Source organism: Euphorbia lathyris, chromosome 7 (assembly GCF_963576675.1).
Source record: "Euphorbia lathyris chromosome 7, ddEupLath1.1, whole genome shotgun sequence".
Classification (NCBI taxonomy): Eukaryota; Viridiplantae; Streptophyta; class Magnoliopsida; order Malpighiales; family Euphorbiaceae; genus Euphorbia; species Euphorbia lathyris.
In genome coordinates, this window is record NC_088916.1 from 67,890,896 (window position 1) to 67,905,334 (window position 14,439).

Below are 14,439 nucleotides of genomic sequence, written 5' to 3' on the forward strand. Positions count from 1 at the left end.
ATTTAATTTAAAATTTAAATTGAACATCATTAATCATTAATAATAATAATTTTTGAAATCTAAGATAAGTAATTATTTATTAAATAATTAAAAACCAACGAATCCTAATACATTCAAATTATGAATATATACACATATATTTAGTAAGAACCCTTTTCTTACCACCAAACTCACCATTACAAGTGAGGAACTGTTAGATTTTTTTTTCCATGACAAACTTTTTCTAAAATATGCTTCAGAGTTTCAAATACCTACAGTGTGATCTTTACAGTACAACCAACGGCTTAAAAGCTTCCATATTTTCATATTCAACTCCTTTTCTGTTTACATTTGCAAATTAATTTATTGCATAATTTACATTTCAGACAGCATAAGTTTTGTTTTCTACAAAATTGGACCTCAAACTATTTAAACATTTAAATGCAGGACCCATTAGATGAAAAGAGCAATAATGATTCTCCCCTCATTTGAGTTCACTCCTGTACCTGAAATCGGGGAAGTAAAATTATCCTACGCATATTAGCAGGTGCAGGAGATCATTCTGATGTCCTGTTCGTCCAGATAATCTCAATTTCAAGGGTTCTGGAAGATCCATCTTTGTTACTATCATGATTCAGGCTGAACAATCCACTGTAAACACCTTCAGTCACAACTTTATCGATCTGAATCGTCACTCTTCCCAAAGTTGACTGAAAAAATCCATCAAATCTCCATAAGGATATGTAAACACAAATGTTCAAAGAACAAACTAATGCAATTGCTACATAACATGAGTGTTGCACCATATGCATCAAATGAGATTCAGCTTTCCTTGGAACGGGGTCAATTTTTCCCCTAAGGTTAGTGGGGAAGCTCACTTTTGCTCTCACTGTATAAAACGACTCAATTTTACCGTCATGGTAGAAATCCTAGTTCAAATTTACCATTTTCCAAGAATTCTGTCACTAATTTTCGTCAGGATTTATTTACAGTAAGTAAAATTAAACTAGATTTTCTATCATGAGGGTGTCCTGGATTGACATTTATCATCGAATAAATAATACTGCCATGGATGAGAAGGTTGAGTTACAGACTGGGTTGGCTTTTCTTTTGCAAGGAAGCATCTCGAAAGTTCCCAAATCTAACCCATTAAGCTAAACTTTCAGTCATGTGGGCAAACATGGGTTATTTTATACGCTCAAGGGTAAAATTAATTTTCCTGGTAAAAATGTAGGGTCAGATTTGACTCGTATCCTTTTTCTTTTTTTGCTGCTTAAATGAAGGCAGGTCAATATGCTGATGAACATTGATAAATTCATAAAGTTAAAATACTAATTACCTTGCCGAAAGTGTTTTTACTTTTGCATATAATGTGAAGCTTTTGTCCCTTAGGTGGCACATCAAAAGCCCATGTGAACCCTTCTTCCCACTCTGGGGAAATACTGTGGCTCACAACCTGTAAAATATAGTGACTTGTTGTGATATGCAATCTAAGTTGCAGGTAAGGATAAGAAAATGAACATGCAATAATTCTTCAGTAGATATGGCAGTCCGGGATGTCAAAAACGGGCTATCGTGTTACGATATATATATTACACATGATTGTATATGACATAAATGACACAAAAATGATAGTAGTGTCAAACAGGTTGTGTCAAGCGGGTTGTGTCTGTAAATTGTGTTGTCCTGTTAGATATTGACAGCACATCCAGTCTAGGTGTAGACAAAACATTTAAAACAAGAATGACATTCTTAAACCTGTTTCTACTATAGCCTGGACGGCAATAAACCATAACCAGATTCTTGTAATGCAACTCAGAATAAGCCAACTGCAAATAAGGGTGGCAATTTCTGACACGATAACAGAATTTACAAAGACAACTCGATTGGCACGACCTGTTCAATACAATTATCACTTTTGGCACATATGTCTATATATTGCACAGAATATATAGACAGCGTTACACAAATATGACACGCCAACCCGAATTGCCACCCCTGACTGCAAAGAAACTGGTTTACTTTGTACAGACCATTTCAAAAAGCTCTTACCCTGGTTTGCCGAGGAGGACCATTGCCGATTGTCAATCTACAGAAGGCATTTGTGCTTCCCATTGTCTGCTTAAGGTTGTTCCCACGCTTAATGGTAACAGTTAAACAACCTGGTAAGCAGTGCAACAAAAGATCTGCTCTGTCATGGAAACTTGGTGGGCACGTCTTCATAAGCATTTGCAGAATTGGGATAGCTTCAGATGCAACCATTGTTTGAGATTTTGCAATGTCTATTGACATAGCTGACCAAGACTGTCTTAACAAGCATAGGGTGTCCAATACAGATTCTTGAGCCGCTTCACTACCTGACTTGAGTGCATTGATTAAGTAGGGGATACAAAGTGTAGCTGCTTCAGAAACATGGAGCTTAGGGAAATTGGTGAAAATGACGTTCAAGGTTCTTAAGACCTGAACATTGATGGTTGCGTTGGACCACAATTCCCTTTCGAGCGCAGCTGAAACAACAGTTATAACAGGTTTCCTCATTTAGATGAGAGCTAAGGGAAAAAGAGGCACACAATGAATATAATGCACAAAATTATAGTACGAACGGAGTACTAAAAATCAGGTGGGCAATTCTTGAGACGTTCTATACCATACCATCATGTACAGGCAGTTCTCACAATTCATCCTTCTTCTATCAAAAAAGCAAGGTTACGACTTCACCAATATATGTTATTTCTCATCCACAATCCAGTGAAAGTGTCACTGGATTTTACACAAGTCTATTATCTACAGAAGCTGAACAAAAGAAAGCACTCATAAAAATTATTAAGAACAAGTGGACCTAAATAAGCATGGCATTACGTTAGTAGCTTCCAGAATGGAGGACCGGCACTGTTAAATTCGTTATATGAGTCATACCTATGAGCAGACTTTACTTCTCACATCTGTCAGGTTCTGTGTAAACGTGTGTTTGACTGAAAAGCCGGTGCCTGTCGATTTAACCATTTACAAGCTGTTTTGATTGGGTAGATTCATGAATCTAGATGTACATTATAGGGAGAATGTGAAACAAGTAAAAAATCTATCATTTTTATACACCCCCTGAAATCTAATTCAAGCACGATTCTTCATCAATCATCACTAATAATTCAGGTCTCTAAATATAAACTTTAAGATAAAGCTACTCATTAAACAGCAAAAGAACCGGAAAACTCAAGTCCTTGCATTTTAAGTTTTCGAGCCAACTTTCACCACAAATAGTTAAAGAATGTGCTACAAACTAGTTTTGAACTTACCTGTCAATGATCTGATGAGTTCATTTGACACATATTCTTGGAGCGTGTGGTTAGAAAATAAAAATCTGATAAGCATGGCTGCTTGCCCAGTAACATCAGCACTAGGAGACAGCAGCAATTCCTGAACTATTAGTATGCCACCTGCTTCTGCAACGGCCCTCCTGTTAGTCCGACTGTGCATCACAAAATTCTGCAGAGCACAAATAGCCACCATTGTCATTTCTTCAGATGGTTGATCTTCAAGCAAGCTTACCAGAGCTCGGCATGCTGAAGCAGAATCATTGGCCCTGGCAAGTCCTTCCTGCTGAGAGAGATCGCCAATAGCTAAAGCAGCAAGTAACCTGCAGGTCTCTGATCTGGTTTGTGGATCTAACAGATACTGTGCCAAAGGTGCAATAGCATACTTGGAAACCTTCATCTCTCGTACCCTAATATGATTAAACAAAGCTTCAAGTAGTCTTCCAGATAACTCTTCACACTGATGAGATCTTAAGAGATCCAATAAAGACTCTATACCACCAGCTTCAGCTATCTGCTCTGCACTTGAAGCGTCAGTTCTTTCATGAATGATCAGAGCATTTAATGCCACTTTAATAGTACTCTCAAGAGTAGATTGCAACATTTTCACAAGAACCACCAGAGGAACCTTAAAGTAGTACTGTGCATTAAAGCTAAGGACATTGGATAAAACCAAAGCAGCAGTTTCCCAAAGTTCAAGGGGCGGCTCAGGATCATCCTGATTAATAACTTTTGCCAACTCAAAGATGCCTCCAGCATCAGCAACCACCTTCGGCCAGCTAGTGGAAATTTTTTCCAAAGCTTTTATTGCTGTTTGCTGAAGGTTCAATATCCCAATTCCTGCAAGCCTTACAAGTGGCACAACTGCATTTTTTGTCGTGATATCTTGTTGAAAATGTTCCTGTGCAAGAAGATGAGAAAGCAATTCTGTGCCAAGCTGCTGAATAGCCTGAGAAGGAGACTCTAGAAATGTAATTAAGGGCTCAATAACCTGGCTGGGAGTAAGTTTCAGTGTTACAAGGCTCTGTGGCTTCTCTAAAATATTTACAAGTGCTTGTAATGCACTGTGCTGACCCCATAAACCAAAATCAGGACGATGCAAAACCATAAAAAGGGGTTCGACTATGCTTGCTGCATCAGAACTTCTAGCAATTACACCACTATTTGTCAAAATGCGGAACAATTCAGCAATTGCAGCGCATAATGAACTGGGGGCAATAGGGAGTAGCTCAAGACATTTATCTATTACACCTGCTTTGACCATATCCAATTTGCGAGGGGCCCGATCTTTACCTAACTTTATTAGAGTACAGATGCTTCCTTCAATAAGTCGATAGTTTGTCCCAGAAACCATGACAACAAGAAGATCCACAAGATTATCATAAACCGCAAGCTCCACCTGTTGTTCATCATCCAACAATCTCTCAAAAGCACACACCCCAGCTTCCACAGCCGAACTCAAATTAGACTGCATAAGTGACATAAAAGGCTGCATGCATCTCATGGCTACTGGATCTGCTCTGAATTTGGAATTGCTAAACAGAATAAAGCAAAGCTGTGCAGCATCTCTCTTCAATTCCAAGGAAGATGCAGATTGTAATATTTTGTATAAACTTTCAAGTGGGTTACATTCCAAATCAGAGAATAAAGCTGCCTTTACAGTATTTCCTGAAGTCAATTTGATCAAGGCAGAAAGAGCAGCCTCTTGCTCGCTCTCTGATGCAGCATTAAGCATGTCAATCAATGGCTGAACAGCCTGGCGAGCAAATTCAGAGTCTCGAATGTTCTCAGCATCAAAAAGTTCATGAAGAGCCCTTGCAGCACTAAATCGAGCATCCCTAGATCCAAGGTGCAAAACTGCAATGAGTTGATTCATGCAACTAAGGGCCGCTTCATATTGGATAATTTCAGGATTCCTAAACAGGATTCTCAACAGTTCAGAAATAGATGCCTCTGTGGACTCTTTAGGACTCAAAGAGAGATATTTTGTTAAAGCATCAAGCGCTCCAGCTTCAGCCATGATTAATTTATTTGTATCGCTAACTTCTGCAATTCGGATTAATAGTTGAACAGAAACTGGAGGGGCAACTGGCCTGTCTGGGATTGGTCTCAACAGATCCACAAGCAAGGGAATAGATTTGCGTGCGGTGGATCCATTTCTTACATCTTCAATTTCTAAAAGGCGTTCCAGAATAATCTGATCAGGATTTCGTACAAGAGAAAACTCATCTGATAAAGCAACAAGGTTTGACATATCTGCTTCTGTGTAACCAATTAATGTTATTAACCCAGCAACAGCACCTGAGGTTGCAACGGCAAGACTTATTCCCTTACTTCCATTGCAAACCAGACTAGCCATTGCTTGAGCAGAAAAAAATCTATCAAGCATTTCATCGGATCTTAGCAAATGAGCAAGTGAAGGTATGATCCGCATAGTAGTAGGAGACTGCACAACAGTTGAGTCCTGAAATAAAACGGCCAGCAGCAAAGCAGTAATCCATATGCCCTCTGTATCCTCAAATTCTGCCTGTAAGAATACAAAATTTCAGCACCAATTATTGAAGATGAATTTTGAGAAAGCAATCATGAATCCCAGATAACCCACTATGTAGTAGGACCAAAATCAGATGAAAGACTACAAAAAAAAAAAAAAAAAAAACTAAAACCCCTCATCTATGAGAAAAAAAAAAAAAGAAAAGCAAATGAGGCAACTATTTTAGCCCCTTCAATCTTGTCAATCATAAACTTAACACTCGTTGCACATACAACTTTTGATTTTCTTCTCAGTTATATGATAAAATTTATCAGAAGACCTGCTCTAACTATTGCTCATCTTGAAATTCAGCAATTTACCACAATAAAAGATCTATAGCTTGGCAGTGGGGAAATACTCGGCACAAAACGCTTCCAAACACTAACAAGGCCATACCTGAGGATTGGAAGTATATCTTGCAAGCTTGTCAGAAAGTGCCTCTAGTCCACCAGCCTCCATCACGATGAGCTTGTTCTTTGGATGAAAAGAAGAAATTATTGATAGCAGCCACAGGGCAATAGTACCCCCTACAGCAGTGGCTGGATCAATAACATCAAAATCATCCCCTTCTTGAAAGGATGATCTTTCAAAAAAACCTCTTGTAGCTTTGGCTTCAATTTCTAATGAATAAGAGTGTGAATTTTGTGTCACCATATCCACTAGAGTGTACGTGAGAGCTTTTGTAAATCCTGATAAATCAAGTGCTTCCATAGACTGTTGTCTATGTTCTTTTGCAGCACATAATAACAAAGCAGTCCCTCCAACTCTCACTTCCAAACTAGAGGAGTTCATAATTCTATTAGCAAGAGAACCAATGGATCTTGTTCTTCCAATCAACAGATCACCTAGCACAACTGGCTGATCCCCACAAAGCCTTGACAAAATTTCTATTACCTTATCTTGCAGTACAGGGGGGCCCTCAGAAAGGCAATACACTAAAGACTCTAAGCTCGAGGGTGCTTCAACAAGTGCAGCCCAAGGAGGAAATGTGGAGATCATACCCTGTTTTGTCCTAGCCAATAGTGCAACTACCTCTAAAGCATCAGCAGTATCAGTCCCATTAATGTCTACTGCATTCAAAGAATCAAGAATTGCAAGAATGGCAAAACGACATTGAGCAGTTCCCTTGAGCACATCACAGACTGGAAAATGCTGCAGTAACTGATGAAGGGCCCGAGATGCGTTCTTCTTACCTTCTGCAGTTCCTTCTCCAAGGACTCTTGTCAAAGCAGCAACAACATCTTCAGCCAGAGCTTCAGCGGCAATCTGAGGATCGGAGAGAAGATTGGCCAGTGCAGCAATTGCAGTTTCTGCAGCATCAATGGAAGAAGTTTCAGCCAACTTGATTAGAGGTTTAACATCCCCTTCTCCGATGTATGACATCCTGTTTATTGTTTTGGCTTTTGTTGGACGAGATAAGGCACCCAAAGCTCGAGCCAACTGTGTTGCAAATACTTGAGTATTATTAGCTGTCAAAAGCTTCATGCAAGGATGCACAATCTCATCAGTGGCAAGACTATCACATATATCCTGCCTCGTGCTGAATAAATCAGCAAGAACAGAAGCTGCATACTCCTGAATTTCTACACTTGAGGAGTTAAGAAGTTGGATAAGAGATTTTAATGCTTTATTAGCAGCAGATCCTTTATTCACAATATCCTTGAGTGATGTCATTGTAAGTACATGACCAAGAACTCTTATTGTGTGGACTTTTGAGCCAGAAGAGTCCCCAAGAAGCAGTGCTAATAACTGATTAATAGTTGCAGAATCAGCTGTCCTGACAAGCTTTTTAAGTGCCTTGGCTGAGGCTTCTTGGCCTTTTGCTCCACCACATTTTAGAAGCCATAAAAATGCGGAGACAGCTCCAGCACTTTCAACACAGGCCCGTATATCTTCGCTATGGCAACACAGATTCCAGAGAACATGTGCTGCATCTTCTCGTCCCTTATGTGATCCTGTCTCTAACAGCTGCACCAGTGGAGGAATCCCACCAGCAGCTGTGATAGCCCATTTGCTGTCATCAACTTGGTCAGTCAAGATTGCTAGCAACTGAACAGCATACTCTTGATGCTGCTCACTGGACAAACCCAATAATGATATGAGTAACTGAATTCCTTCTCTCTTGCCAATGGCCTCCCATATTCCTACTCCATCACAGCATAAGCTGGTTAACGAAATTACAAGGTACTCTTGTGCATCCCCAACAGCCATAGTTATGAGTCCAATAAGGACCTTCTTTGCTTCAGCATGATTAAGGAATCTTGAGAGGTGGATGTTCCCGTACAAGCTTGCCATAGCCTCGAGGACACGCTCCTGAATCAGTTTTGTATCACGAGGCTTTAGAAGATTTACCAATACGTCCTCCACCTCTGTTGCATCAAAAGATTCTTCATTGACACTGGAATCATGTTCATAAACCATCAAAGCATACGCAAGTGCTCCAATCACGTCAGCAACTGGTGAAGCAAGGCGAGGTGAGTGTGATTGTTCTCCAAGATAAAGTATCAAAGCAGACATCCCACCACAAATATTTGCTAAAGCCCGTGTTGAATGGTTCTGCAGAGCCTGGGCAGACTCTCCTTGCATGCACTCTTTAGAAGGAGCCACTATAGCCCCAATTAGAACATGGACTCCATTTGCATCTACAACAGCTTCCTTAGCTTTTATTGACTTCGAAGAAAGAACCTCCAAAGCATCGGCAGCACTGGCACGAACAGAAACATCATTATTCTGACCCACAAGCTTAAGCAACGCTTTAACTGCACCTGAATCAATTACTTTGGGGATACTATCACTGAATGCCAACATCAGACGAGCCAAGAGAGAAGCTGCATTGGACTGGGCAGCAACATTATCAGATGACAAAAGACCCACAATGATATTCACTCCTCCAGCCTCCAAGGTAGCTCTCCAATAATCATCTTTGTCACCACAGAGGTTTCTCAAGGCCCCAGTAACAAAACCTTCTACTACTCGGTCCTGTTTGTTCTGTGGATTGAGCTGGTCCCACAGGGTTGGTACTACACCCTCCGTAACAAATATTTTAATACCAATATGGTCATCTGAAAGTCCCCCATAGGAAACTTCATAGATTGCCTCAGCTGCTGCCTTCCTTGCATCAATTGATTCAGATTTTAGAAGTGAGAGTAATGGTGGGATGCAGCCCCCGAGGAGTACCTTCACTCGTAAATCGTCATCTTTGCATAAAACACTAAGACTTCTAGCAACATTAACTTTTGCCCCTGGAGTGCCACTCCTGAGAACAGATATGAACAATGGCATTGCCTGGGTATGAGAACCAATTACAGTTCTTGCCTCTTTTTTAGCTTTGGCAAGACCAAGTAGGCGTGCCGTAATAAGTTCTTTCTCATTTGGTGAAGATGATCCCGAGTGAAGCTTCTCAATAAAATGAGCAACTGTAGCCATTGTATCCTCCGGGTCAATCCTTTCAGATGTCCCATCTGGAGTAGATAAATGCTCGCTCAGGTCAAAGGAGGGAGACTTTGACATCTGCATCGAAGCACCACATTAGCTTCCTTAGATACCCAGCATTCAAAGAAACCAATCAATTTCCAACATGCAACTTTACCCCACACTTCACTTGATATACAGTAAAATCGCAGCTTAACATTTTAATTGCACATATAGATAAGTAAATAGATCAGTGTCAAATTTGATCTAAGCTCCTAGACAAAAAACACAACCTCCAAACCCAATCTTGAGCTCCCAAAACAATAATTCACTAGCAAAAAAAAAAAAAACGTGGACATAAAACCAATTTACATACGAAATGTCCTTATCAATCAGTATTCTTTAATAATCAAATTGATATTAAAAATTTAGTACCAATTCTGTGCAATTCTCACAATCGAATTTGCAACTGTTAAGCTAAAACCTAAAATTAAACAGTAATGCTATTTTCCAACTTCAGTATCTCTTTCCATTCTCCTTCAAATAACAGCAAAGAGCTGAATCCTAGATCAAAAAATAAAGATTCACATGCACACAACCGATGCATATAACAACTAATACTTCATATCTAGGAAAAACAAAATAAAAGATGAAATAAACAGCTAAAAATTGCAATACCTCGCCAAACAATGCAAGTGCCAGAGAGCTCCCTCCTTTGAGCTAGGAATAAACCAGCCTTGTAGACTCGATCAACATACAAATTCTACCCTCCCATCACGGAAAACTTTAACTGCTGAAAGCTTGGCTTTCCAATATGTATAAAATAATACTAAAAAAATGCAACCTCACGGGCAATTCAAACTTGAAGCTTCCTCCTAAAGACAAGCACGAAGAAAACAAAATTAAGAAAAAATAATCAATTTTAAATAATGAATTCAGTTAAATAGTCGACATATGATGACTGAAATAAATTAAAATCAGTCCAGGGATCAGATCACAAATGCATTACATAAGAATCTAGGGCAAAGAGAAGCAACATTTCCGACCTATCAAAAAACGTAACAATTAAACAAATCCTTGATTGCAAAATTAGATGACAAAACTAAAAAAAGTAACAATCAGAAAGTACCTGAAAACTTCAAAAACCAGGAAGTAACTCAAACGAACTGGCCGAAATGGAAGTAAAAAGAGTGAGCAACAGAGATAGAGAGGTCAAGATAGAAAACAGAGGAAAGGCAAGGAGCAATGGCGAAGTACGGAGAGAGGAGTGAGAGACTCTGAGTCTTTTCCTTTCTCTTTCCCTTCTGCCTCTTTGTGTGCGTGTTGATTTTCTACCTCCATATTTCTATTTTAACCCATTTTTTAAGATTTATATTATTTATATTTTAGAATTATAAATTAAGATCAATTTTTTTTATATAGTTTTTCCATTTTTCAGTTTGAAACTGTTCGAACACCTTTAGATTGGATCTTCTCTCAGTCAAGAGACAAAATATTTTTTACATTTGCAATGAATAATTTACACTACCAAACCAATTTTAGAATTTATTAATAAAATACGTTTCTTAATTATTATTATCTTCACTGTAAATATATATCCGAGGTAAACGTTCTAGAACTGATCCTAATGGCACAGTAGCTAATGTTGCTGGTTCTAATATGTTAATTGATGGAGTTGGAAGTGGTGTTGAGCAGGTTGCTGCTCATTCTGCTTAATGTGTGTTTTTGGTTGTGTGTGTGTTCTTCTTTCATTTTACGATGATGATGATTATTATTTGGAACGCGTTTGGAGCTGGAGGTCGTGCTTTCTTTAGAGCACTGAATCACATGGTTTTGTCTAGTGATCCTATGATCCTTGTGTTAGTTGAGCCCCGTAGGGCTGGTTCTTATGCTGTCAATTTGTGTCGCAAATTAAATTTTTCTGATGTGGAAGTAGTTGAAACTGAAGGTTTTAGTGGTGGTATATGGATGTTCTGGCATCGGGAACGTATTAACATTACTATCAAAATTAAGAATAAACAATTTCTTCACGTGGAGGGGTGTATGACTGATGGGAACTATATGGGCTCTCCTTTTGAAGTTTCTTTTGTTTATGTCCGTCCTCAGAATCTGAATAAGCGTCTGTTTTTCTTTGAGATGCTTGCGTTGCAGTCTTCTATTTTGAATCCGTGGCTGATTATGGGAGACTTTAATTGTATTTCGTCGGCTAGTGAGAAGATGGGGGGTGTGCCTGGGTCCTTTGATAGATGTGGTGTTTTCTCCAATTGGATTAATGACATGAATCTTATTGATATGGGTTATACGGGTCCGCCGTTTACGTGGTTCAGAGGGAAAACTGTTCGTACGAGAGTTGCTTGTCGTCTGGATCGTGCTTTGTGCAATGCTAGCTGGCGCACGCTGTTTGCCGAGGCTGCTGTCCGTCACCTCCCTCGTAATGGGTCTGATCATATTCCTATTATGGTCGACTTCAAGATGGTTGAGGCTGCTCGGCCTACTAGACCTTTTAGATTCCAGGCTGCTTGGCTTACTCATAACAATTTCTTGAACTTTTTTGATCAAAATTGGAATGGGTTGAGTGCAATGATTGGGGAGCTGGATCGTTTTACTCCTTTGCTTCAGAATTGGAATGTTAGAGTTTTTGGGAATATTTTTTATCACAAGAAGTGCCTTTTGCAGCGGTTACAAGGGGTTCAAAGGCATTTAAGCTTTCAGGTTTCAGATGCTCTTTTGAATCTTGAGGAAACTCTTCTTAATGAGATTAATGAGTTATTATTACAAGAAGAGATTTTTTGGATGCAGAAATCTCGTGTTAATTGGATTTGTCACGGCGATAGAAATACTAATTTTTTCCATACCTCTACGATTGTGCAGCGGAGGAGAAATAGAGTAGATGGGCTGAGAGATGCGAATGGAGTATGGTGTTGGGATGATGTAAACCTGAAACTTATGGTGACAGATTTCTTTTTGACTCATTATACAGAGGAAGATCACTCTCGGCTGGAGCTTCGGTCTAGTCATTCCTTTCCGGCGTTGGATCATGTGGAGCTGTCTCGGTTTCATGGGGTGTATAATTTGTGTGATATTCGAAAAGCTCTTTTTGAAATGAATGGCCTTAAGGCTCCGGGGCCGGATGGGTACCAAGCTATTTTTTATCAGAAGTTATGGAGTCGGGTTGGTGTGCAGCTGGGTTCTTTAGCATTGGCTGCCTTAACTGAGGGTGCTATTGATCCTTCTTTAACCGAGACACTTATTACTTTGATTCCAAAGATTAAAAGCCCAGAGAGTCTTTCTCAGTTCCGCCCCATTAGCTTATGTAATGTGAGCTATAAGGTGATTACGAAGTGTATTGTGAATCGTTTGAAGCCTTTTCTGCGGAAAGTTATTGGTCCAACTCAAAGTAGTTTCGTCCCAGGGAGACAGATTTCAGATAATGTTATTCTTCTTCAGGAAATTGTGCACTCTATGCGGAAGAAAACTGGAGCTGAGGGCTACATGGCCCTAAAGCTAGATTTGGAGAAAGCTTATGATCGGGTTAGTTGGTGTTTTGTTCGTCAAACTTTGTTGGTTCTCGGTTTAGAAGCAAAGTTTGTTGATATCATTCTGCAGTGTGTTGCGGTTTCGGCTATGAGTGTTTTGTGGAATGGTGAGAGGCTTCCTGATTTCACCCCGACTAGAGGGTTACGTCAGGGGGATCCTCTGAGCCCGTACTTGTTTGTCTTGTGCCTTGAGCGTCTCAGTCATCTTATTCTTGACTCGATCATGGAGAACCAGTGGAAGCCTATTAAGCCTACGAGTAATGGCCCTCCTATCTCGCATATGTTTTTTGCGGATGATATTTTGTTGTTTGCAGAAGCTAGTGAAGCACAAGCTAATGTTATTGATAGTGTTTTGAATTTTTTTTGTTCTTCTTCTGGCCAAAGAGTTAGTGTGGCAAAATCTCGGATTTTTTTCTCTCCTAATACGGATCCTGAAGTTCGTGGGGCTGTTTGTGCGGAGTTGGGTTTCACGGCCACTGAGGATCTAGGTATGTATCTCGGAATGCCTGTTGTGCATAAACGAGTCACGAAAGCCACGTATAATTTCATTATGGACAAGGTAAATGCTCGATTGTCGGGCTGGAAAGCTAAACAGCTCTCTTTTGCGGGGCGAGTTACTCTTGTCAAGTCAGTCATGTCGGCTGTCCCGACTTATGCTATGCAAACCACGTTGTTGCCGATGGGTATTTGTAATAAGTTAGATATGCTGAATAGGCAGTTTCTTTGGGGTTCTGCGGATGAGAAGAGGAAGATGCACCTTGTTAAATGGGAGACTATCTGCTGCCCAAAAGTGGATGGGGGTTTGGGAATTCGGAAAACGTGAGATTTCAATTTCGTAATGCTTGCGAAGTTATTCTGGAGGATGATGACGGAAGTTCCTGCTTTGTGGATGGAGGTTGTTGGTGCTAAGTATAATTTGTTTCAATGTGCTCTCGACACTCTCTCTTATAGGAATGTTGATTCTTATTTCTGGAAGAGTTTAGTTAAAGCGGTGTTTGTGATTAATAAGGGCATTGGTAAGTCTATTAATGATGGCAAGTCCACTCTTTTTTGGTTAGATAGGTGGTGTAGTGATAGCCCCCTTATCAATTATGCTATCGGAACGGTTTCTGTGATGGATAATACTAGAAGTGTGTATTCTTATTATAATGATGATGGTGGTTGGCGTTGGGATGAGCTGTCTGATAAGCTGCCCCAAAATTGGGTGTTACGAATTGCTGCGTTTGGTATTTGTGGTGAGGAGATGGGCGTGGATAATTTTTTATGGATGCATTCCAAATCGAGTCGTTATACGGTTGCTTCGGGGTACCATCTTCAGCAAGCTCGCGGTTTGACTCCGCCCAATGCTGTGTGGAATTTAATTTGGGCTTTGAAGGTGCCGGAACGTATTCGAGCTTTCTTCTGGATTCTTGCTAATGGTGGAATTATGTGTAATGATAATAGAAAAAGAAGACATATTGTTGTTTCTAATGGGTGTTCGGTTTGCGGTATTAGTGAGACGGAGCTTCATGCGCTTCGTGATTGCAGTCGGGCGAGGCAGATCTGGTTGGGCGTGATTCCTACGGATCAACGAAGAAGTTTTTTCACTGCTGACCTTCAACAGTGGCTGGTCGTTAACCTTGCGCAGGATCAGTTGCTGTCCGAGCTTCCTTGGCGGACTGTTTTTACG

The 14,439-nt window shown here is 40.0% G+C and overlaps 1 protein-coding gene across 1 annotated transcript; it reads right to left on the reverse strand.

The window, feature by feature from the left end:
* Positions 1–271: 271 nt before the first annotated feature.
* LOC136235394 (protein CELLULOSE SYNTHASE INTERACTIVE 3) lies at positions 272–10,562 on the reverse strand. The gene is made up of 7 exons (XM_066025048.1): positions 10,364–10,562; positions 9,913–10,109; positions 6,220–9,333; positions 3,273–5,817; positions 2,032–2,486; positions 1,319–1,435; positions 272–689 (listed from the first exon to the last, which is right to left on the reverse strand). The coding sequence occupies exons 3-7, from the start codon at positions 9,331–9,333 to the stop codon at positions 537–539; spliced, it is 6,384 nt and encodes a 2,127-aa protein (XP_065881120.1). The 5' UTR covers positions 9,913–10,109; positions 10,364–10,562; the 3' UTR covers positions 272–536.
* Positions 10,563–14,439: the final 3,877 nt, after the last annotated feature.

Coding starts and splice junctions, on each gene's coding strand:
- LOC136235394 (XM_066025048.1), bottom strand. CDS start 9,333: ATGTCAAAGTCTCCCTCCTTTGACCTGAGCGAGCATTTATCTACTCCA. Junction 2,487..3,272: donor ACTCATCAGATCATTGACAG/GTAAGTTCAAAA, acceptor CTGTTGTTTCAG/CTGCGCTCGAAAGGGAATTG. Junction 1,436..2,031: donor GTCCTCCTCGGCAAACCAGG/GTAAGAGCTTTT, acceptor TATATTTTACAG/GTTGTGAGCCACAGTATTTC.